Source organism: Ochotona curzoniae, unplaced genomic scaffold (assembly GCF_017591425.1).
Source record: "Ochotona curzoniae isolate NIBS_2020 unplaced genomic scaffold, NIBS_Ocur_1.0 scaffold_4701, whole genome shotgun sequence".
Lineage (NCBI taxonomy): Eukaryota > Metazoa > Chordata > Mammalia > Lagomorpha > Ochotonidae > Ochotona > Ochotona curzoniae.
The window spans coordinates 68,593,843-68,619,271 of record NW_024467122.1 but is presented as its reverse complement, the minus strand read 5'-3'; the positions used below and the strand labels follow the sequence as shown (position 1 = coordinate 68,619,271).

Genomic DNA, 25,429 nt, shown 5'->3' with positions numbered 1-25,429 from the left:
GACCTCAAATCCCAGACATGGGAATCATTTATGCATCATGATTTGTCAATATTATTTGTGTCTTGTTGCTATACCTAATTACCTAGTAACTCCTGAATACAGGTAAGAGACCAAGATAGGCTGTGATAAGCAGTCTATTACTACATAGCCTGTACCCACCTAAAGTAGTCACGCTAAAGAAACCAGCCCATCACAATAGAGGTTCAGATTCCAGTTCCTGCTTGAAGCCCAAATCCATCCCTTAGTCTTCCAGCCCAAAGTACAGCACAGTCATAAATCATGCAATTTAGGTCAGTACTTGCTTTTCTGAGGGCACATGCCACAAAATTCTACCTTTTTCCCTCGGAAACGAGCAAGACTTTCAAGAAGGCTAAGAATGAAAACAAGTTTTCATGTGAGGTCTCTACCCCTGCCCAGAAGGCAAAACCAGCATCTGGATCCTACATATGTTCAAATATAACAAGAAAAACAGTATTCCTTTCTCCACCTAGAGCTCTGTGACCACAGTAGGACTTCAAGGAGAGAAGATTCAGTCTAAGCACAAATCGTTCAGTTCTGTTCTACTGTAAATGATCTCTCCTCTATTAAGCCAATCTTCTTACAGATGTTGGCCTGACCAAGTGTTCTCAATGTGCTTGGAAACTTGGGTCTTATGTATTGATATCAGGACAATCTGTCTTCCAAAAGCTGTAGACATGTCAAAGTAAAACAAATGCTATAATATGGTATAGTTTAAGAGAAAAAAAAAAGCACCAGACTTAAAAACAGGAGGTGTGATTTCTAGATTCAAATGTTCCCTGACACTGGCCAAGTTGCTTCATTAAATATTATTTTTCTCATTGTAAAATGGAGACAGAATTTACCATGTTCTAAGCATATTATAAGGATACAAACCTGGAAAATATAATTAAAAATTAAGAGATTCACAATTCTGATAAGGGTCTGACATCATTTATCATTTTATCAGTCATTTAAAATAAAGAAAAATGGGCTCTGGCTCTATGGTTCAGTGGCTAAATCCTGCCCTTGCAAGCACCAGGATCCCATATGGGCGCTGGTTCTTCTCCTATCTGCCCCACATCCCATCAGCTCCCTGCTTGTGGCCTGGAAGAGCAGTAAAGGATGGGCCAAAGCCTTGGAACCCCGTATCCATGTGGGAGACCCAGCAGTTGTTCCTGGCACTGGCTTCAAATAGGTTCAGCGCCACCTTTTACAGCCACTCAGGGAGTGCATCAGTGAATGGAAGATTTTTCTCTCTCCTTCTCTCTATAAATCTGCCTTTCCATTAAAAATAAATAAATCTTTCAAAATAAAATAAAAATGTCTTTTTAAAAATGTTTATGGGAATGGGTACTGTGGCTCTGTGTATTAAGCTGCTGCTTGGGATTCCTGCAGTCATATCAGAGTGCTAATTTGAGGCCTACTATTGCACTTCTGATCAGCCTCCTGCAAATGCACTTTTGGGAGTCACTGAATGACAATTCAAGTGTCTGGGCCCCTGCCATCCACACCAGGACCCAGATGGAATTTCTGGCCCTGGCTATGGCGGGTCCTATCCTTGGCTGTTGCAGGCATGTGATGCGTAAACCTCAAAGCTCATGGTTTTAACATTTAAACTCTCTCTTTTACTAACTGTTCCAACTTAGTAGGTTGCTGACCACACTGAATGGCCAGAACTTCAAATCCAAAGCACACTGCGTTTAATGCCCCAGGAAACTGTCAATAAGCCATTAGGTTAGGACAAAATTGCTATCTTCCCTGAATTCCAGATGTGCCTTAATAAAATCACTTCATCCTCAGGCAACCTCAGGTGAGGATAGTCTAACAGAAAACCATCCTCAGCAACTCTGAGCTCAGTCAGCTGGAAGAACAGGCATCTTCCTCTCCACCTGCCATGGGAGCGCACTAATCAACTGAATTTCCACCTAGGACTCTACTGAGAAACAATCAACTTCCCTTGGGCCTCTGCCCTAATTTATTACACTAATTACTGTAACAAAGGAGCTGTGTCATCTCCTCAAGTACAGCAGCTCTCAGCCTATATCTCCAATGGAGATTAGATAAAGCACAAACTAACAGTGCCAATTTGAGAAGGCAGATCCAATTCAACAGAGCTCATCTGACCATGTGTCACCTAAGGACAAAGTAGCATCTCTTAGTCCCTGGGTCTTTATATGCTGCAGCTCATAAATAGTTTTATGGTCCTCACAGGCTGCTACGCTAAGACAAAGGTTATGACCTGATTCATTTCACCCAAATGACTGACACTTCCCAGAGGACACAGCTGTTCACCATGGCTTTAGGTTTAGATTGTTGGGGTTTGACAGTACTGTTATGCTAGTATGAATCTCACAACAGGCTAAATGCATACTGAGTACGTAAATAATTCAATCCTAACTCCGTAGGGATTCATTTGGTGAAATTGATCCACAAAGAAAAACACTGACACCCAGACCTACGTGTTAAGCAAGCCAAGAAGCAAAAGGCAAAGATTATCTAAAGTAAATATTAAAAGAGATGCAGTCCACCCCTTACTCTCATAACTGGAAAACTGCTTGGTCCTTAATGTTGCTTCTTATCCCAAAGGTAAACTTGTCGGTGATAAAGAGAAATTAAGGACAAATTCCGGGGCTGGGGGAAGGGAGAGGGATTACTGGAGACAGCTAATACTTCAGAGATCTCAAAGAGGGGCTAATGTTGTGACACAGTATTAAGTCACTGCTTAGGACGCACAGATCCCACTTCAGAGTACCTGATGAGTCCCAGCTACTGTGCTTCTTTATCCAGTTTTGTACTGATGCACCTGGAAAGACAACAGATGATCTCTCTCCTTTCTCATTCACTCTCTCCTTGTCACTTTGCCTTTCAAGCATATAAATCTGAAAGAGAGAGAGAGACAGAGGAAAAGAAAGAAAGAAAGAAAGAAAGAAAGAAAGAAAGAAAGAAAGAAAGAAAGAAAGAAAGAAAGAAAGAAAGAAAGAGGGAAGGAAGGAAGGAAGGAAGAAAAGAGAGAGAAAGACAGACAGACCAAGTGTCTGGTTCCTAAGACCATGTCCAACAAATGTCAAATTTTGGTCAGAAAATGACTAGATTAACACTGGCTTTTTAAATCAGTAGAATCATAATAGGGCCCAGCTAGCATTTCACCTCTCCATTCTTCAGGCTGATTCATCAAATGTTAAAAAGTATCTTAATTATCGAAAGTCTTCAAATCTACTAGGTCACAAAGTGGATTCCTCTCTCTAGGATATAGAATACACATCTATTAAGTCTAGAGGGATGATAAAAATCAAAACACTTCCCACATTTTTTTTTTTAATTGGAAAATCAGACATACAAAGAGGAGGAGAGACAGAGAGGAAGATCTTCCGTCTGATGAGTCATTCCCATGTGACGGCAATGGCTGGCACTGCGCTGATCTGAAGCCAGGAGCCAGGAATTTCCTCCAGGTCTCCCACACAGATCCAGGTTCCCAAAGCCTTGGGCCATCCTCAACTGCTTTCCCAGGCCACAACCAAGCAGCTGGATGGAAGCGGGACTGCCGGGATTAGAACCCATATGGGATCCTGGCATGTTCAAGGCGAGGACTTTAGCTGCTAGGCCACCATGCTGGGCCCACATTTCTTAAAATGTCTGTTTCTGAGTACTCTAGTAGCCTTCCAACAGTTTTGTCTATGCACACTGTTCCCCAAAACAGGACTAGTCCACAAACCAGGTGTTCTAAACCAAATCCTGGGAACACTTACATATAGATGCTCCTGAACTTACATGGGGCTATGTCCTAAGAAACACTACATGAGCTGAGAACAATTTAAGTTGAGGGATGGCACTGTGGCACAGCAAGAAAAGCTGCTGCCTGTAAGGATGGCATGCTATACAGGCACCTGTTTGAGTCCTGGCTTCTCCATTTCTGTTCTATCTTCCTTTGAATGAACCTGGGAAAGCAGCAGAAGACAGTTAAAGTCCTTAGGCCTTTCTACCCAAGTGAGAGACCTGTATGCAGGTTCTGGTTCCTGTCTGGCCTAGCCCTAGCTATTATTTACTGCACTTTCAATCCAGTTTCCTGACAATGCACCTGTGAAGCCCAGCCTCAGCTGTTCTGGCCATTTGGTACGTGACTCAGCTGATGAAAGTTCTGTTATTCTTTCAAAGAATTAATGAACCTTAAAAAATGATAACGAAAGCTGCAGTACCCTTTGACTTTTAGCACAAAATTCATAAAAAAAACAATTTTTTTCTAAATGATCCGTTACTTTAATACAATAAAGCTTTACATAATTAAAAAAAAAAAGTTAAAGACATACTCCCTCAAGATATCTCCAGATTCCACTAATAAGGTATTATAAAATGTATCAGTTCAGTAATTCGTTTTTGCGGGAAATGGAAGAAGTAGGCAGTAGGAGTGCAGCAGAAACTGTTACAAAAAGAAAAACAGTGTGGTGAAGGTTCTTTATCTTGACCACAGAGGTGGGGGAGGTAGAATGAACACACAAAAGTAACAAAATTGCACAAAACTAGAGGGGGAGGAAATCAGGTTTCAGATAGCCACGGGGAGCTTCAGCCTGAGCTTTGGGCTGGCCCAACTCTGGCTATTGGCATTTGAAAAGTAAGCCAGCATGTGGAAGAGTTTTTTTTTTTTTTATTCCTGCCACTCTTTCAAAACCAACCAATAAATAAAACCAGGGAAATATAACAAAAGGGATGAACTATATCTATATCAGTGCTGTATCATACTTTAACAAGACAATATCACTGGGCAAAACTACGGAAAGAGAGCTCTCTGCATTACTGCTACAACTTGAGACTACAATAACCTAACAGTTTAATTTAAAAGTCACAAATACCTTGTTTACCCTTTTGATGTTTAATTTGTATGACTTCTAGGGTTAACACATTTATTTACTATTTTTAAGGTTAGCCCAATAATGAAGCTAAATTCACTTCCTTTTGAAAAGTGCTGTTTGTAACTGGACCAAGTCTGTAGCTTCTTTTCATCACTTGGCAGGGTCTGATAATACTCCTTTTGTTTTTATAAGCTGAATTTTCTTCTTGACATGTCCTCATTAAAGCCTTCCTATCCTTTTGTTACAAGAAGCTCCAAGATGCATGCTTGGGAATCAACAGAATATACAGTGTCACAAATATAAACCTTGGCTTTACACAGGGAAGTTTATTTTTATCTTTGTTTATGTGGTTCCTGATTCGCTTTCTAATGATGCCCTGGGTTTCTCTGGCAGCACACACAGCTAATTTTTCTAGGAACAGTTTAGCAAGATTCCTAGTTTCCTTGGAGAACTGCAACTGTTAGAAGTTATTCATCCTAAGAAAGCAGTTTTGACTTTCTGTTTTTTTTTTTTTTTTAATATTTATTTGAAAGGAAGAATGCAGGTTGGGGACGGGGGTACACATACTCATGAGGAGACAGAAACAGTGTCACCTTTCATCTGCTAGTTCACTTCCCAAATGGTTGTAACAGCTAGAACTGGGCCAGGCTGAAGTCAGGAACCAGGAACTCCACCCCGCTAGATATACAACAGCCTTAGGCAAGACACCATACCTATTTGAGCCTGTCACTTCACCTGTAAATATCTGTAATAATTAGCATACCATGTATAATGTAATGCTATCTGTAGAAACTGGAACAGCAATCTGAAATCAAACTCAATATAATTTTCTACACTATTTACTTTAACAAAAACAATAAAAGATTATAAATAACCTCATTTTAGTTAAAGCCTACCTTACAGAAAAACTAGCAACTTTCAGAGCTTAGCTCTCAAATAAAATTTTTAAATACTTACTTTTATCAGTTTGAAAGGTAGAATGACACACAGAGAGAGAAAGAGAAGAGAAAACAGCTCACTGTCCAAATGCCTACAGGAGTGAGGCTGAGCCAAGCCAAAGTTAGCAGCCAGGAACCCCATCTAAGTCTCCCACATAAGTGACAGAAGCCCAAGAACTGCAACCATACTCTTCTGCCTCCTAAGATGCATTAGCAGGAGCTAGATTAAGAGCAGAGGTGCCATGACTTGAGCTGGCACTACGATATATGAAATGTGAGTATCCCAAGTGGTGGCTTATCTGTTAAGCCACAACAGTCACCCTAGTTTCAGAACTGAAAAGTTAACTGCAGACACAGGTAAGTGTTTACCGTCAGAAAGTACTTTTTCTGGTTGACAAATAATTTTTACCACTCTGTGACTGAAGTTTTAAAATAGGTATCTGAGGGCTGACATCCCATATATGTAGTATTGGCTGCTCCACTTCTGATCCAGCTTCCTGCTAATGGCCTAGGCAAGTAAGAGAATGGGTGGCAGTGACCCAAGAACTTGAGGTATTTTCTGCTCCCTCCCATGGTGAATCCAAGCAGGATGAAAACCAAAGCCCTAACTCAAATCCAGGTCTTATAAGAAGGGATTCAGGCCTCCCAACAGCATCTTAACTACTGTGCCAAATCCCTGATCCACAGAAAAATACTTTTTAAAAACAAGTACAGGGCCTGGCGCGGTGGCGCAGTGGTTAAAGTCCTTGCCTTGCACACCCGGGATCCCATATGGGCACCGGTTCTAATCCCGGCAGCCCCGCTTCCCATCCAGCTCCCTGCCTGTGGCCCAGGAAAGCAGTCAAGGATGGCCCAAAGCTTTGGGACCCTGCACCCACGTGGGAGATCCGGAAGAGGCTTCTGGCTTCAGATTGGCTCAGCTCCAGCCGCTGCGGCCACTTGGCGAGTGAATCATCGGACGGAAAATCTTCTCTCTGTCTCTCCTCTCTGTATATCTACCTTTCCAATTAAAATAAAATAAATCTTAAGAAAAAAAAAAAAACAAGTACACATCTGAGGCCCAATGTTGTTGCAGCACACTGAGACACTGCCTGCAATGCTGGCATCCCATACTGGTACTGGTTCAAGTCCTGCCTACTCCAATTCCAATCATATTCCTGCCGATGCATCTAGGAAAACAGCAGAATGTTGCATTCATTCGTGAAATATATCAACAGATGGAAGACCTTCTCTCACTATCTCTCTCTTTCAGTAAAATCGCTTTTCAGTTGAAAATGAATAAATCTTAAAAAAAAAAAAAAGACTACATTTTTATAAAGTGTCAAATGGGTCTTCTTACGAACGGCAACTGTACAATCTGGTAATGCAAATGACTAAAAATAAAGTGAACCAGTCCCAATATACTGTGTACCTCAGCTACCTCAAATAGTATACAGCAGACACCACGCAGCGCATGATGTCCACAAGTTGCACTTTTTATAATTCAAGAGTATAAACAAGACAATCCACCTTTTATATATCAGGTAGGAATTTTAGCTCCCAACCAGTTACCACAATGAAGTCTAGGCTAAGGAACTTCTACTTCCAATAGCTTCAGGTAAGGAATAAAGAGACACGAAAACCAATGAAGTTGCAGATGGGTAGAAGAGGGCAGGCAAGGAAAATAATTCACAATGCACAACTCACACAAGAGAGCCTCTGAACATAAGACATCTGCATTTTAGGCTGCTGAATTAGGTCCTGAGACTTCTAAGACATAGCTAACGTGCTGAGAAGAACCAAAGTACCATAACCTGAAAACTCATCATATAATCGGGAGTATAGCACATACTCTTTGAAAGCTTATTTTATTTTTATAGGAGAAGCAGAAAGAGCAAGCTCCCATCTGCCACTTCACCCCTCAAAGGTCAATATTCAAGCTTGGAAGCGAGGAACTCAATCCAGATCTGCCATGTGGGTAACAGGAATCCAGTGCTCTAAGCCATCACTGTCACCACTGCCTCCCAAGGTGCACGTGCAGAAAGCTGTAGTCAGGAACTAGGGACTGAACCCAGGATTGAGGGGGTCACAACTGTTGTGCTAAATGCCCACCCCAGAAAGTGTTTTTAAAGTCTCCCCCAAGAGAATTGCCAAAGCCTACATTGAAAGAGGAATTTCATAACAATGGGTTTCTTTCTTTGAAGAAGAGGCTGGATCAGCTACTTCAAAAGTCCAACTTACATATTCCTCCAGGTGTACCCAAGGCCCCGTTAATTGGAAGGTAAATCCTACCAGCTCAGAAAGTAGTTATAAGGCCTCCAGCAGTTCTGTCCCCTGGTGTCTTCTAGACAGGACCGACTGCAAGTCCCACCCTGATTAGCTTCCAGGAATGCCAGCCAGAAGAGCAGCCAGGAGAAAAGAACATGACAGGAGAGATCACATGAAAAAGTGCTATAACACAGATTCTAGGAAAAGAGATCTAGAGGAATAGGCTGGTATGGGGCACAGCAGGTAACCACCCGTGTCTGAGTCAGAGTGCCTCATTTGAGTCCCTTACCCCCTTTAGACCCAGCTTCTCACTAATGCACACCCCGGGAGGCAGGTGATGGTCAAGTACTTGGGTCCATGTCACTCGAATGAGAGACTGGATTAAGTTCCAGGCACTCGGGTCTGGCTTGTCTCCACGTGGCTGCTACAAACACTGGAGGAATGAATCAGTAGATGGAAATTCTGTTTATCTGCCTTTCAAATAAAATGCAAATAGGGCCTGGAGTGGTAGCCTAGTGGCTAAAGTCCTTGCCTTGCTTTTGCTGAGATCCCATATGGGTGCCAGTTCATGTCCCAGCTGCTCCATTTCTCATCTAGCTCTCTGAAAGTAGTGAAAGGTGGCCTAAAGCCTTGGGACCCTGACTGCATCCATGTGGGAAACCCAGAAGAGGCTCCAAGTTCCTGGCTTCAGATCAGTGCAGCTCCAGCCATTGCAGCCACTTGAGGAATGAATAATTGAATGGAAGATCTCTATCCTTCCTCCTCTCTGTATATCTGACTTTACAATAAAAATAAATAAATCTTTTTAAAAATGCAAATAGGGCCCAGCACAGTGGCCTAGTGGCTAAAATCCTCTCCTTGAACATGCTGGGATCCCATATGAGCACCGGTTCTAATCCCAGTGGTCTTTCTTCCCATCCAGCTCCCTGTCTGTGGCCTGGGAAAGCAGCTGAGGACAACCCAAAGTCTTGGGATTGTGTACCCAAGTGGGAGACTCTGAAGAAGCTCCTGGCTCCTGGCTTCAGATCGGTGCAGCACCGGCCAAGGCAGTCACTTGGGGAGTGAATCATTGGATGGAAGATTTTCCTCTCTGTCTCTCCTCCTCTCGGTGTAACTGACTTTGTAATAAAATAAATCTTTTGGAGAAAAAAAGCAAATAAATAAATAAGAGGCACAGAGGAAGATAAAATCATTCCGGAGATAGGTAGAAAGAAGTGGAGTAGCAAGGCTTCAGGACAAAGAGAAAATTCTTTGCTCACCTGAAGGAAAGGTTGAATTTAGGAGCTGGATGCCATGGGGGAAAGGATGGGCATTACAAAAGAAGAAAAAACTCAAGCAGAGTCTGAAAACGAAAAGTAAGTTGGAGGAATGGCTATTACCTTTGAAATACGGCTAAGGAAAGTCAGATTTGGTACACATTAAACAGTATCTTCAAGCTATCCTTCATAGAAAACAGCAGCCATTAAAGGTTTTTCAGCAAGAAATAAGATGATCAAATTAAAACTTAAATCTGTTGAGCTTCTTCATTGTGTGCCCTCCTGGAATGGCCATAACAGCCATGGTTGGTCCAGGGGAAAGTCAGAAACCAGTTTTTCCTGGTCTCTGACATGGGTGGTCGTGTTTAAGCACTTCAGCCATCTTGTACTGCTTTCCTAAGAACATTACCAGGGATCAGAAGTTTAGTATCTGCAACACGAACCAGCACCCATATGAAATAGCAGCATCCCAGATGGCAGCTAACTTGCTATGCCACAATGTTTCTCCCTCCTTGACTTTTAAATAAACCAAATAAAATATTTTAAAAACATAGTAGTTTACCATAAGATTACAGAGATCACAGAAGATGAAAATCTGAACTAGGCCAAATGAAACAGTAAGATGGAACAACCAGATAATCAATTTGGTCAGACAAGATGCTATGGAAGAGAAAAAGAAAATATCAATCTAAAGTTTTGAGCCAAGGAAACTGAAAAAACAGCAATGATCAGAGGAGAAAAGGATAGACAGGCTTAAGAAGTTATGGACTAGAACTACATTTGAAAGTAGATGCCAAGTAGAAAAAAATTTTCCTCTTTCCTGTATACCTTTCAGATTAATATACCCCATAAATTTCATAAGTCCATTTCTCTCCGTATTGTTCAATTCCGATGCCATTCTTCAGGACATGGATCTAGAACACAGACAATGCTGAGTTCAAGGCAAGTTTCACAATTTGTACATAAAGTTTAATAAGACTCTTGACATCTACTTCTGCTGCTATGAATGAAAGTTCATTCCAACCAGCCTCAGAGTGCCACTCCTAGGAATGAAGTTAGCAACATTACTGATAACATACCAAAAACCTACTGACTGTACGTTACACAGAGGATAGAGCAGGCGCTGTTGCCTTCCTTCGCAAATACTTAACTACGGTCTAAGAAACTACAGGTGGCCCCAGCATATCATGTGGTACCCCTGCACAGTATGGCACACACGTGTAATGCGGACTAACGGCCAGGATCCAGGATTTCAGGCTGTGGTCTGATTTCCAATGGTTGCCTCACACTTGCTCTGGCCCCTTTCCAATCCACTATGCTTTCCTCATGGTGTACTTGACACGTATTTTTTTTAAACCCACCTATGAAAACTGCTTATATTTTAATATAATTTTTTTTCTGAAATTTCACATTCAAGTGGAACACTTCCCAAAATAACCTTCAGATTACCTGAAAATTGACAATGTGCTGCAGATGGCTGGGAGTAAAGCAAAGCACTCTCAGGACTTTTTGTGATCCAAAACAAATAACAGTTCCACCCACCAAATTTTTCTGTTCCAGACCAATGGATATTTGAAGTACAAATTTAGAAATAGTGAATGCTACTTCCAATGTTCAAAGGTGGATTAAGAACATGATTCTGCCAAATTAACAAAAGACTGAAAGATCATTATCTTTCAACCATTTAGGTCTAGCTAAGAAAAAAAAGGGGGGGAGATAACTGAAAAAAAAAAAATTAGCTGCTATTTAGAGAGGTTCCAGATCCAAGAGTTACCTGCCAATGCTTCACAAAAATCCTAATCTTGGGAATTAACAACTTGATTACACAATTTCATTCTCTTAAAACTAATCGAAACTAAAGATTTTCAAACATTAATCTCAAAGTTCCCACAGATAACCACCAATTTGAACCTCTCAATCCATTTTATGGTATATTTCAGGTACATCTTTTGTTAGTCATATTTCAGCAAATATCACCAATTTACATTTTCAGCATTACAACTAATATTATGGGTAGGTATGGCAGAGCTATCATCCTTCATCCAAGCGCAGGCTCAAGTACCAACCACTCCACACTTCAGATCCAATTTCCTGCTAATGTCCTTCAAGTACTAGGGTTACTGCCACCCACATGGTGGGATGGAGCCCCCGGCTCTAGGCTTCAGCCTGGCAAAGCCCTAGCTCTTATGAATACTTGGAGAATAAGCCAACAGATGGAAGATACTTCTATGTCTCTTCTCTTTCCATCACTATGTCTTTCAAAAGGAAGAAAAGAGAGAGAAAGAAAAAAGAGAGGGAGAAAGAAAAAGAGAAACAAACACAGAGAAAAGAAGGAAGAAGGGAAGGAGAGAGATAAAGAAAAAAGAAAGAAAAGGGCCTAATATGATGGTTCAATGGCTATTCTCACCAGAATCCCATATGGGCACCAGTGGGTGTTCCATCTGCTCCACTTCCCATCCAGTTCCCTGCTTGTGGCCTGGGAAGTCTATAGAGGATGACCCAAAGCCTTGGGACCCTGCACCCACATGGGAGAATAAGAAGCTCCTGGCTCCTGGCTTCGGATCAGCTTATCTCTGGCCATTATGGCTATTTCTGAACCAATGGATAGAAGATCTCTCTCTCTCTTCTCTATAGATCTGATCTGCCTTTCCAATAAAAGTAAATAAATCTTTTAAGAATAATAAAATAAACATAAATAAAAATAAATGAATCTTGAAAACTGAACAAATAAAATAGCATTTTATTTCTCAAACAAAACTTGGTGGGCCATTCATATCAACTCCCAAGATATTACTATGAACTCAGGTTTACACTGACAGACCAAAAATGAGCCCCCCATAATTAGTCATACATGGCTTAAAGTTAAAAGATTATTAAATCTACTCACCAACAGTTACTTCTTACTGATTCCATGTATGCTTTCTCTTTTAAAAGTGATGGTTTCTTTTTTGAAGCTTTCTGATTCCTATTCCTATGCCTTCACTTACACTAGAAAAGCAGGTGTTGTTGAGCCAGAAGGACAAGGGTACAAAAAGACAACAAGACAAAAAGACAAACCTAATAAAAAGTACAGCTTTCTAAACATCAAAGAGAGAGAATCAAGTCACAGGGAATTAAAGCCACACTCATTAGCCCTTCTGAATACTGTCTATATTTTCGACAAGGCAATAAAAAACCGCTAACTTACATTATTAGCCACTTCTGCGCTATTGCTCCATTTTACTCTTCATATCATGAAATTCTGCAGCTACATGAAACCTTATAGATCATCTTAACTAATGTGCTCATTTTACAGATGAGGACGCTAAAAATAGAGGACTGACTTTCACAAAGGCACATGGTTAGTTAGAGGACAAATAATAATCAGAACCTGAGTTTTATGACTACTGATTATAGGCTTTTTTCCTCTATGCTTTGAAAAACTTCATTACTGAAGAAAACTAGGAGAGAAGGGCAGGGAGAGGGGGCAGGATGTGGCACAGTGGGTCAAGCTACAGCCTGCAATGCTGGCATTCCATATTGGAGTGCTGATGCCAGTCCTACATGACTATGTTGCTTTTGATCCAGCTACCAGCTAATGCCTGGTACGACAATGGAGGATGGCACAAGAACTTGAACACCTGCCACTCATGTGGCTAATCAGGATATATTTCCTGGCTCCTGGACTTCAGCCTGGCCCAGCCCCAGCCATTGCAACCATTTGGGGAACGAACCAGCAGATGGAAGATCTGTCTTTCCCTCTCCCTCTGCTCCTTTGTCTTTCAAATATATATTCTCTAAAAATAAAGAGAACACTAGTGAGTAAATAAGTCCATTCAAAAGTACAATCATAACCATAAAGAGAAGAAAGTATTACAACAGGAAATAGCCCAAATAAAATAAACAGCAACAGCATTTGCTGATACAGCATAGGGGTTTCTTAAGGGCACAACTAAACTGGCAGCTATTTTTACATGAATTTTACTAATTTCCACCGGTTAGAATGTGTGTTCTATGCTTCCAACCACAAGTGGTTCCTTAACAGGAAGCTACCCTGACCCTGTAGCAAAGGCCTGAGAAGTGATAATTATGGCATACAAAACTGATAGCATAGATAACAAAGGTGATGCCAACAATGAAGAAGAAAGGCCTGAAATCGAAGGGGTGGAGATATTGCTGGGAAGGAGCAATTCTAAAAACAGAATAAGAATAAAAAACCAAGAGAGAAGTTGGTCAGGCACGCTAATGACCAGAGTGCACACTAGAAAGAAGGCAGTTTCAGAGCTAGCCTGGCATCAGACAGCTCTCACCAGCCAAAGAAAGAAGGGAAAAAATGCTCACAGAGACAAGAGAAAAATCCCAGGTTTGCCCCTGAGTGATGGACTAGATATGACCTAATAGGTATTTGCCATCTCTTATTTCTGGGACTCTGATCCAAGAACAAACAGCAAGAGAACCATGAAAAATCAGCCCTGTTGGATCTGGAGTTCTGCCTTGACAAGATATAAAGCTCATTCATAGATCTGACTGTGCTCATGAGACTGCAGTTCAACTCCTGCTGCTAGAGCAAAGGGAGGAGGGAAGGAAGATAGAAAGGGGCAGAGGGAAGGAGGTAGAGGATCTGGGTTGTGACTCTAACAGCTACAGTAATTAGAGTGTTTCCAGGCTGCCAGAGAAGTCTTTCGAGCAGAGAACTGGGATGAGAGATGATGGCGACAGAAGCATGTGGAAGCAAATACTAAAACGCTGGAATAGGACACAGCTCCAGCTGTGAAGGCTTTGAACGAGAAAGTCAACAGGTTTTGCATTGTTTCTCAGAAATGACTACTATACAGCCACCTGCTATCACTAGGGTTCCACTTCAAGCTGGGTGACAAGCCAGGCTTAAGCATATTCTTGCAAATGTCCTCATCTACGCGGTTGTCTGCGGATGCTAACCTCAGCCACAGTGGGCCTCACTTTCCCTCAAATCACTCCCCACGCCCCTCCCTTGCCTTCCACCTCTTCCTCTCCCACAAATAGGTCAGTGCTTACACTCCATTTGGGTTGTGAAAGAGGGACTTCTCAACTCCAAAATAGTTAATACAACTTATTTTCCTTTCATCAACTTGTTAATGAGTACTCTGAATTCCAACAGAGAGTGTGTGTGTGTGTGTGTGTGTGTGTGTGTGTGTAGGCCTAAAACAGAAAATGACTGGAAGGCACTAAAAAGGTCAGAAAGCAAACACCAAGTTACTTGCCTACGGTGGTGGCAAGAATGTGTGAACAAAATACAAAAGCATGTTAACAAGAGATGAGAATAATCTTTCAGAAAAGGATAGGGATTTTCAGAAAACATCAAAATATAAAATTTCTCCCAAGCTATAGGAAATCCTACTCTGTTTTTAAGATAAAGACTTGCCACAGATATTCCTTTAACATCATGCGGCCTTCTGATATCAATATTAATGCCAATCTGGAGGCCAAAAGTCACAAAAGTGCTGGGAGAAACTAAAGTTAAATTTACATTCACAAAATAAAAACACATGCAAATTCCTTATGTAAGACATGTTAGGTAGACCTAACACAAAAAGTCAATTACATCCTTTGCATAAAACCTGCTGGGTTTCCTCCCAGTGAGCCAAATCTTTTTTACCACAATGAAAGCGAAGAATTTTCTGTTTCTCATTTCCTTCTAATAAACAAGTACTAGAAACACTGAATTACCACTCTTTCTTTCCCATTCACAGGGCATAAAGCCAGAACTCCCAGAAATACAATAGGACCACGTCTAGGGGCATGCTACTCAGCAACCTGAAAGAAACAAGAGACAGAAGAATCTCTTGCCTCCTTTCCATTATCATCTCACAAACAAATCAACAACAGGCATTAAGAAATGTGAAACAAAGTGCAATTTCACACAGATGAACTGAACCTAACCCACCAAAGACCAAGTATTTTCTTGTCACTGTGGCATGCGATTCTTCAACCACCTGCTCAATAATCCCTCTTCAGCTGCACAGCTGCTGCCAATTCCACATGCCCAGCTAGGCAGGTGCTTTGGTGAATTACCTGTTCCCTAGTGAAAAGAGTCCTTCACTGACACTTAGTGGACCCAGAACCTGCCAAACTGCATCACCTCCCTATCTTCATTTTGTCTGTCCAGGCCAACTTTCACCAGAGAGGGCTCATGAAGGCATCTTTACCACATGTCGTGATTTTATATTCTGTATTTTCTGTTGTGCTTTGTTCTTTGAAAGACACTGATTTTAAAAAAAATCAATGGATGTGAGAATTAAGCTAACTGAAAAGAAAACTTGCCACACAATATAAGGCTATCTTACCTCAGAGTGGCCCTATCTGCCCGGTAGTATTCCCTTTCATCCCAATTTTTCTACAATGGAAATAACAATTGCTTAGCTACATGGGGGGGGCGGGTGGAGACATGAGTAACATGAGTAGACATACCAAGTTTGTTGGGCAAAGCAGTAACTAAAGAGAGGAAACAGAATGGGAATTTTTTTAGAACACCTCGCACTCCCGTACTGTCTCTATGGCTAAGCTCAGGCAGTAGTATTGGGAGTCAAATAAATAAGGAGTGGCACATTCACTTGACAGAGCAATCAGTAAACCTCTCAACAAATTATCCTGTTCCAGTCATTTAGTTGCTATATGCTAATTGCAACATAATTACTACCAGGAGCCAAAATTATGCTTCCATACCCTCACACAATATAAGCACTAATCTGTCCAGCTATCTAGACCTCTCATAAGGAAATATTTTCTCCCAAGAAGCTAGGAGAAGAGGGGAAAAAGCCAAATGGCTCTCTTAAAAGATGATCACAATCAGAAGATTCACATAAGATTCCTTGTGGTGAGGGTTCAACTCCGAAACCACCGAACCTAATCAGGACAAATTTCATCGGAGGCTTCTGCCTTCACTGTCACCTGACAGCAGGCAGACATAACTGCCAAAGGCCTAGGAGGAAAAAGCTTGGGACTCACTTTAGCTGAGGCTTCCTCCGTAAAGCCTTCAGATACTTCTGCCATCCACAGCAACAAAGGTGGGAACAACCTGTTCCCTCCGATCCAAAGCCTGATACCCTGGAGGAAGGCTACCATTTTAAGAAACTCACTGAAAGAAAAGGATGAGAGGCAGCAGAGCCAGACCCCTGGCCCCAGAAAGCCCCTTACCAAAACCAGAGGCTCAAGTTCCTATTCAGTAACGTTCTATGGGAAATGACTGGCTATTGTGTACAGTGTATTGTACACAATCCCACTCTCACAACTGAGTTTTATTTCTAATCTCTTTTCAAAGAAGTGTTTTCTTGAATATTTTAAATAGCAACCTCTTTTTAACCTCAAATATATATATATATGTATACATACATATATTTTTTAGCACATGGTAGAGTATCTAAATGCTATTTGGGTGATCCAATGAGATACCTTCAAGGACAGATTTTGTTCATGTGTTTTCATTCTTCCCTCATTAATAAGCCCCAAGACCTAAATGACTTTTTAATGTGCCTCTCTTTTAGCAAATTTCTCCCTAATACAGAGGCAGATATGGAATTTCTGCACAAGTAAACTCTCTCCTCTCAATGAGAATGAAACAAAATATTAAAAGGAAAGTTGTTTTGTTCCCATAGCCCTGGTCCAGATAGGCAAATGTTGTGGCTTTTTGGTTGTGCAATTATTATTGACCAGGAAGTCACCATTACAAAAAAAAAAAAGTCCTTAGTCTCTACCTATCTTAACCCTGCACGGGTTTCTGGTGGTGGTCCCTAATCAACAAACAGCAATCATGGCATCAGTGTCCCGTCTCCATACAAAGACCGCAACCCGGTGGCTTAGGAAGACTCAGAGGAGAAATCTCCCCCTTGGAGGCTTCTCCCTGAAAGGTTGGACACAAACCACCTAACTTAGTGCAGGCTAGCCACAGAGCCAGGCACAACATGGCTGGCACCCCCTATTCTTCTGGGGGGCGGGGGGAGAATGTGTGCCAATGAGCCCTGCATTGTTCCTCACTCAAAAGGGAAGAGCCTTTCTGTCTGGCCTCCTCCGATGGCAAAAGCCCCAGTCTGGAAAAGCAAGAAAATGGCACTGAGGAGCCTGGGAGATGGAGCCTATCCAAAGCTCTCAGACAAGACTTGAACCTATGACCTTCACTGTGTACACAATAGGCGGGTGAGAGGGACCGGTTTATCTCTGCTGCAGCAGTTCTCAGCCCTGGGGTAGCACTCCCGATAAAATGACACGACTATTGTGTGTGGCAGCAGAACAGTCATCTCTTCACAACAGCCCTAAACCAGCACTCCCTCCCCCAAGACAAAGCAGCAGGGGTGAAATTAACTCAAGGCTGCTAGTGCAAAGCCTAATACCGAAAAAAGAGAGAGGCCTGTGGGGGACTAGGGACTCTCCTCAACCCCTGGGGGCTCTAAGGACACTTGGCTGGAAACAGGCTTGTTCTCCCTGCCCTCCCCCCGCCCCAACCCCGTCTCTCCCACTCTCAAGGAGGTAGGAATTGAATCATCTGTGATTTGTTCCGAAATATTCCCCCTGAAGGGCTCTGATCTCTCCACCCTGTGTGAGCCTAATTCCTAGAAGCTGAACCGACTGTTTGCTGCTGCCTGTTTCACAAACACACATTAATTGGTCAGATGTGTCTCCTCCTCCTCCTCAACCCCAGAGGGAGGAAAGGAGAATCTGAGCAAAGCACAAGAGATGATCCAACCGTAATTACACATAAAGGGAAAAGAGGGCAGCGTAGGTTTTCCAAACAGGACAGGGTCACCAACCCTCCCCGGAGCGGGGTTTGGGGTGGGGGGTGAGGGCGTACAAGGGGAGCAGTTAAAAGTCCAGGCCCAGCGATCCCTCCATCTTGAAGCAAAGGGCAGGAGGAGTAAATGTGACCTGAAGACTGGGACACACACCCACAACCTACTTACTGCACGCTCCCAGCCACCTTGCTGCCCGCCGCCCCCGCCCCCACGGGCCTGGGCCGCGCACCCTGGTCCGTCCCGCTCCCAACCCTCCACTCGGGAACCCCCCTCAACTCCCTGCCTAGCCCCCCAGTCGCCCTGGCCCTCTCACCAGACCCACACTCCCCTCAGAAACTCTGGCCTGTCCCCCTAACCTGGCCAGCCCCTAATCCCCCTACAGGACACCCCTGAGCCTCCGCCTGAACCGGTCCCGGCCACGCTTTGAACTTCACCCCCCCGCGCCCCTCGACGCCCCCTCCCCCCCACACGCAACGACCCCTCCGTCCCCCCGCCACCCGGGCACCCCGCACACACACCTTCCCCTCGCTCCGCCCCGACCTCCCCCCAGCCCCCACTTCCTCCGTCAGGCGCCACTGCCCCCCGGCTCCCCTCGGCTCCCTCCACAGCCCCGGGCCCCCGTCGGCGCCGCCGCCGCCTCGTTCCTCCTCCCCCAGCCCCCGCTCCACACAAAGCTCAGGACTCACCGCGCGGCCGGTCCCGGGAGCCGCCACCTCCGCCCGCCCGGGCCCCGGGCCGTACAGCCGCCGCTGCTACGGGGCCCAGGCCGCCATCCGTTCCCGCGGCCCCTCCCCCCACCCCGCCCCGGCTCCGGCTCTCCGCCCCCTCCCCGCGCCGCTCCGCCCCGCCGGTGCCGCCGCGTCCGGGGCCGCGGGTCCCTCAGCCGCCGCCGCCGCCGCCGCCGCCGCCGCGATCCGGGACAACCAGGGCCGCCCGGAAGTCCCGGACACTGGATCGCCGAGGCCCTCGGATCCGGATCGCCTGCCGGGCTTGGAGTCGGGAGCCGGTGAGCGCCAAAAGAAACCCGGAACCTGGATAAAGGACCCAAATCCTGGGTCTCGGAATGCGCGGTCGCTTGGAGCCTGGATTAGAGGAGAGATTTAGCTCCAGGAATGCTGGAAAACCCGGCGAGCTGGTTAAAACGGAGATAAACTCGGAGGGACCTGGATTGGAGCGCTCAGCCCTCGTGGAAAGGAGAAGGCTCGCAGACGTCTCTGGGACAAGTAGTGTACCTTCACTGCAAGAGCCACTGACTCAGGAAAGGGCCGCGCCGGGTCTGAACGGAGACATCCACCAAAGAACAGAAGAGCAACCACAGCCCTTGATGCTTTTCGTCCATTTTACCCTCTGGTTCAGCCAAGCACCAACCCCCTATTTTTAATCCTTTGTTCTTTTTTGTTGTTGTTGCTGTTAGGGTGACGACTTTTCCTCTATAAAGTACCAGTTTCTAGTCCTCCTACGTCCCCTTACACCTCACCAATCCTAGATCACTAACTTGTGTTGCTTTTTATTATCCGCAGGTTTTATTCTGCCTTTTCTGACGATGGAAGGGTTTCATCTTATCTGTCATTCCTATGTGCCCTCATACTGTCTAGTACACAGGCTTCGGTCCATGTTTAAGGAAACTCACTCACTGGCCTGTCACTTGTGAAACTTATGTTTTTCACGTGTTATCTTAATTCTCAAGGCTCCCCAGTTTTTAGCCCTTGTTATGCCCTTCCTATGCCCTTGACTATTTATTTAGCTTTGAAATTATCATTCCTTTCTTCTCTTATCCTGAGGCATCCTTCCACATTGCTTCTCAAGATAGGATGTGACTCGGAGAGATCACAACATCTCTACTCCCCAATTCCATCAAGAAGCAAGGAGAGTGGGAGGTTTGACAAGTAAACTTGAACAGTGGACACTAGCCCATTTGCTTTGGGAAAAAAATATTCCTTGGGCCCATTCATATCCTTTCATGTCCTTACTGTTCCACTTCCCATTCAATCCCCTACTTGTGGCCTGGAACACCAGTCGAGGGCACCCCAAAGCTTTGGGACCCTGCACCCATGTGGGAGACCCGAAAGATGCCTCTGGCTCCTGGCTTCAGATTAGCTCTAGCCATTACGGCCATTTGGGGAGTGAACCAGTGGATGGAAGATTTTTCTGTCTCCCCTTCTCTCTGTAAATCTGCCTTTCAAATAAAAATAAATAAATCTTAAAAAAAAAACTTAAGTTTTGACTTTCTGTTTCTTCAGTCCAAAGGCGACAAACGATGGTCCATGGATCACTCAGACTCATTGCCTGTTTTGGTATATCCCATGAGCTAAAAATTTTTCGCATTTTTAAATGGTGAAATAATAATAAAAATAACCAAAATATTTTTGTGATGTCAAAATAATAGAAAGTTGTGTATTCAGTGTTTGAAGTCTTACTGGTTCTAACAGTGCTCCTGGAGGTACAGGATTGCTGATGGATGCATATGTACTATAATAACAGATCTGAATAGCAGTAAATATTAAGACTGTGTGACCTGGAAAGGTTGAAATATTTCCCATCTGGCTCTTTACAGAGAATTTGCTGACCCCTTTCTCCAAATAAGCACTGTCCAACAGAACTTTCTGTGGTGATGGAAATATTCCATATCTATGCTGTCCAATTCAAAAACCACTAGTCACATGTGGCTGAGCTCTCAAAATATGGCTAACAGTGCCTGGAGAATTGAATCCTAGACTTTATTGAACTGCAACCTAAATAACCACAAGTAGCTAGTGGCTATTTGTACTAATATAGCTGTAGTCTTAAATGACTGTACTGATATCTTTGGCTTTTCATGCCAAGAACTCATGCTCTTTCTGTGACATACCTATTTCTGATTCTCAGTATCCCATCCCCACTTCCTGCTCTGCAAACCCTATTTTTTTTCTGGGTCCATTTCCCAGGTTTCACCCCATGGATTAAGCCATGTTATGTGTACACACATAAATGGACATTTACACAAGTTTCTTTGTGTCAGAGGATGGCACTGTGGCTGTCCTTTCTTCTCTGTATGAGAGAAGTGGGAGAGCTCTCCACATGCTAGAGCCCTTGTAGTTGCTGAGCCTGTGTTATGGATCACCTCCCTCTAAACACATTCACAGAAGCAGAAAACAGCACATGTGTACTTACTGTTTGAATGGGGGGGGGGCAGGGGGAGTCACTCATCACTGACTTTCTTTCCTCCCCCAGGCCTAACAAACTAAAGTTCACTGATTTCACTAGTTTAATAGATGCTTTCTTTTAACTGCTTTATTTTTTCCACCTAGCAGGCCAAGTGAACAGCCTCCATACTATCTCATCTTGGCAAGGAGTTCTACCAAAGGCATTAAAAAAAATTAAATCCAGATAAATGGGCTTTAGTAGAGACAGCAGTTAAAACTGATAAGGATTACAGGTTGTAACTCCTAAAAGCCATAGCTTTGTGATTATTTGTAAAAGTAATTTTTAAAATCTAAAATTTTCACACCTGCATTCTGTATGGAAAAACTGGGTATGTGAACTTCCGGATTAAAAGCAATAGAGGACACTCCTAGCTTTCTTTCTCCAAATTAGCTATAGCAAACAAACAGAAGCCTTACTCATTCCCAAACATTGGACTCTCTAGTTAGATATGCCCTATCTCTGAGAATGAGTCCTGCCTGGAAAAACATAACTACATAAAGCTGATTCTGCTAGGTATTAGACAAATTGATAGCAACTGAGCCCAATCATCCAAAAGAGAGCACAGAAATTTGAAACTTCCCCCAGGTGAGAGCAAGCTGTTGGAAACTCTAAAAGGCTATTCTTGGGTAAGTTGGCACATAGGCTGCTAAGAATTTCCACGAGGCTTTAAGTGAAGTGAGTTGGTCAGCAAGTGAGGGCCATCTACCCCTAAATTTAACCCACACTTCCTCCCCGGTGTCTCCACAAATAAATGAGAGACCTTCCATTGCTGCTACCATGTGAACTAAAGACAGCTTGCAAGCCTACAAGGGAAAGAAGAAGTCTCCAAGTGCCTCTGTCATTGACTCATGTAGCTCTAGTTGTGTTTCATTGGTGCTGAAGTGGGTGCTTGTAAACTTCTGGTAAACTTTCTTATCACACCGCACAAAATGGTTGCAGAACCTGATCTGTGCAGCTCCTGGTGTTGTTCTTTCGGCATGTACACACAATCTAGTCAGGTGGAAAAATCAATCCAGACTCTTCTGTGCACAGGCCATTGTTCAAATAAAGGCAGAGAGGAAAAAAATTTTTTTCGTCCTGGGATTTTCACTTCTTACCTTTCAGTTTTATTTTGCTATTGAGAGAACCACACAACTCTAGCATAGAATTCAAGGTAACCTAGCTTGGTAAACTAGCAACTGCACAGTGACCCCAAAAGACTCTTCATGAAGGGTCTGCAAGGGGGGCAGAATAAGACTCACCTCTCTGCACCCCACATCCCACCACCGACCTTCCTGCCCTGCAAAGAAATGCCATCAGCTGTCCTTTCCATTTTTCCCACAAAGGTTAAGCAGAGCAGATTGCATGACTGCAACACCAGAACAAGAATCAGGTGGATTTTCCCTGGGAATCCAGAGTGATCCGGCCCTGGAGAACCAATGCCTACAGCTATGCAACAAGCAGGGTTCACAGTTGAGTGAACATCAATGCATAATGAGTGGAGGCATTTCCATGCAAATAAACGCTGAATATGAAGGATTAAAGAAAGGGGAAATTAATCTTTTTCATAACAGGGCACTTTCTCCCCCCCCCCCCCCAGCTCTCTTTTTAAGTCATGTACACAACTGCTGGAGAGAATCCAACTTCCCCGGTGTGGTGGGGGTGTTTCATAAAAAGCAGAACCTACACACTGAAGACCGTGCATTTCCTTAGGCTGCCAGCAGCTGAGATTCTGATAGCTCTTCAGGACGGCTGTGGAAACAAAGTGCTCGACTGAGGGTCAGACTGACTAGTAAAATACATTGTGTGGTTGTTTTTTGGATTGGTAAAAATTTCATTACAAACCAACCTCTTATTTTCCAAAGCGCTTAAATTCCTGGGATGTGTAGCATTTAAAGGGTTTGGCTTTAGCATTTGGGGTATTTCGATTCATTTACAGCAGAAGGAATATTATTTTTCTGCTTCTTTCTAACTGTCCTTGTCTGAGTAATGCTTTTCCAAGTGTCTCCGTCTCCACCCCGTCTATTCCTTCCACATCCCGGCTGCTCCCAATAAAGAGTAACGTGCAAGTGCTTCTTCAAGTTATCGCTTCCAAAACAAAATCAACTGTAGATCATTCCTTGGATTTTCCCTTTGCACTCTAATTGCTCATTTTCAAGACAATGGGCTACAGCAGAAAACTTGTTAAAGATGTGTCCTGACACAGCTTTGTATGAAACATGGAATTTTAGGTCCAGCATGGTAGCCTAGCAGCTAAAGCCCTCTCCTTGCATGCACCAGGATCCCACATGCGTGCCAGTTCTAATAGCAGCTCCCTGTCTGTGGCCTGGGAAAGCAATAGAGGAAGCCAAAAACCTTGGGACTCTGTACCTGCATGGAAGACCCAAAAGAGGCTCCTGGCTTGGAATCGGCTGAGCTCCGGCAGTTGCAGCTGCATACGGAGTGAATCATCAGATGGAAGATCTTCCTCTCTGTCTCTCTTCCTCTCTATATATCTCACTTTCCAATAAAAATAAATAAATCTTAAAAAAGAATAAAAAGAAACATGGAGTCCCTCAAACATTTTAGAGTCTACCAGACTCCTACTTTTGGAAAAGAAACTTTGACACTCAAGGGGTCCCTCAAAGTCTCACAAGAACTATGTTCAACTTGCTCCTTCTCTTTTGATATTGCTCAGAGAAACATGTCGAACACCTAGAGTCTTTAAAATAGGTTTTTATAAATAATGTATTCAAAGATTTTGACCCACTACATAAAGTAAGAATCTCATTCTTTAAGAAAAATATACAGATTTTGGTAAGATTTTCAATTTGGAAAGAGTCAAGCCTAATGCCAACCAAGCCTTTAGCTTTCCACTGCTTGGTTTCCAAAGGGCTAGTAGATAGTAATTTCAGTACACAAAACTCCACTGTGGTGTAGAGTTCCTTTTGTCTTGGGTCAGACAGCTTTATTCTGCTTCATTAACCCCTTCTTTGCTCCTTGATGGATCTTGGAATCCAGCTTCCCTGTAAGAGAGAAAAAGAAGTCTCATTATTTATTTTTTATATTTGCAATGCAAATCATGCATGGCCTCCCAGGTCTTCTGGTTACTGTGTTCCTGTCACATCCAATTATCTTGCTTCAGGATTCAGACCCTTGCAAACTTCAAACTTTCATTTCTAAGAATGAAATGGAATGAATGAAATGTTTCCAGCAAGTGGAAACATTGTAGAGGGATGGATGCAGGGACACATACAAAATATCTAGTCAGTTAATATTTTCAAGCTTGCAGCTATTAGAAGAGAAACATGTTTTCCAGACTGTCTGGTGCTAAGGCAAATTTTTAAAGAATACACACTAATGAAGGCATTTCACACAGTGGGAAACCCATCCCTCTGACCTGTTAACTGGCTAAGCATAATGCATGACCCTTCAGCACAGTGAGAAAAGCAGTTCAACTCACCCCTGGGCTGCCTCAGACTTAATAGGGGGAGTGACCTGAAACAGTGGAGTAGAAGCCACGTGAATGCTTTACTGACAAAGGGCCCCTATCACCAGCTAAAAAGGGTAAAGGTCATAGGCTCCATGAGTATTCCAAGTGTTAAACTTAGAAAACAAGCACCCTTCCCATCCTAGGTGACCCTAATGAGAAGTATTTTACTGATGCGGTCTCTGACCTCTGACCCCTCAGATCCAGTAGGTCAGGGGTAGCAGTATTAAGGAACCGTCCGTCCCATGAAGAGATTCTGCTAGGGTTCCTGTCTGTCTGGCCTAAGAACACAGTTTGCACTTCGTTTTCTCTCACAAAGTCTCATCAGTAGTGATGCTGAATATAGAAACACAGATCAGTTCAGCTGCAACATTGAAAAAAAAAAAAACAAAGTAGAAACATAAGAAGCTTCTGCCTCTCATCTGCCACCACTTTAATTTGCTGCAACTATCAGGTGTAAAGGAAAGTGCACTAAACTAGAAGTCAGGAGATCTTAGTCCACCCTGAGAGCTTTGTAGGATCTGCAGCAGGCCACTCGATAGTATCTCTGCACTTCAAAGTTCTCACTTGCCCACTAAGATAAGGATAGGTGTCCTGACCACTGAGTGTGGGAAACATAAACTCTGCCTAATGAGCTTCCCTGTTTTCTTAACCAACCTCCACCTCTTCCCTCTCCCGGCCCGCCAAGTGTCCCCAGGGCTACACCTGCTTCTAAAATAACATCGCATCCTTTTCTGGGTTGATACTCTGAATACCACCTACCTATGACAGT

The 25,429-nt window shown here is 43.4% G+C and overlaps 2 protein-coding genes across 2 annotated transcripts in view; both read right to left on the bottom strand.

The window, feature by feature from the left end:
* Positions 1-18,811, bottom strand: part of ZNF609 (zinc finger protein 609) — a 204,990-nt gene extending 186,179 nt beyond the window's left edge. The window contains exon 1 of the mRNA XM_040969705.1: positions 18,713-18,811. The gene's annotated coding sequence lies outside the window, so the exon portion shown is untranslated. The remainder of the gene's footprint in view (positions 1-18,712) is intronic.
* Positions 18,812-23,907: 5,096 nt separating this feature from the next.
* Positions 23,908-25,429, bottom strand: part of TRIP4 (thyroid hormone receptor interactor 4) — a 70,841-nt gene continuing 69,319 nt past the window's right edge. Inside the window, exon 13 of the mRNA XM_040968979.1 lies at positions 23,908-24,193. Coding sequence (XP_040824913.1) covers positions 24,126-24,193 — 68 coding nt within the window. The 3' untranslated portion in view covers positions 23,908-24,125. The remainder of the gene's footprint in view (positions 24,194-25,429) is intronic.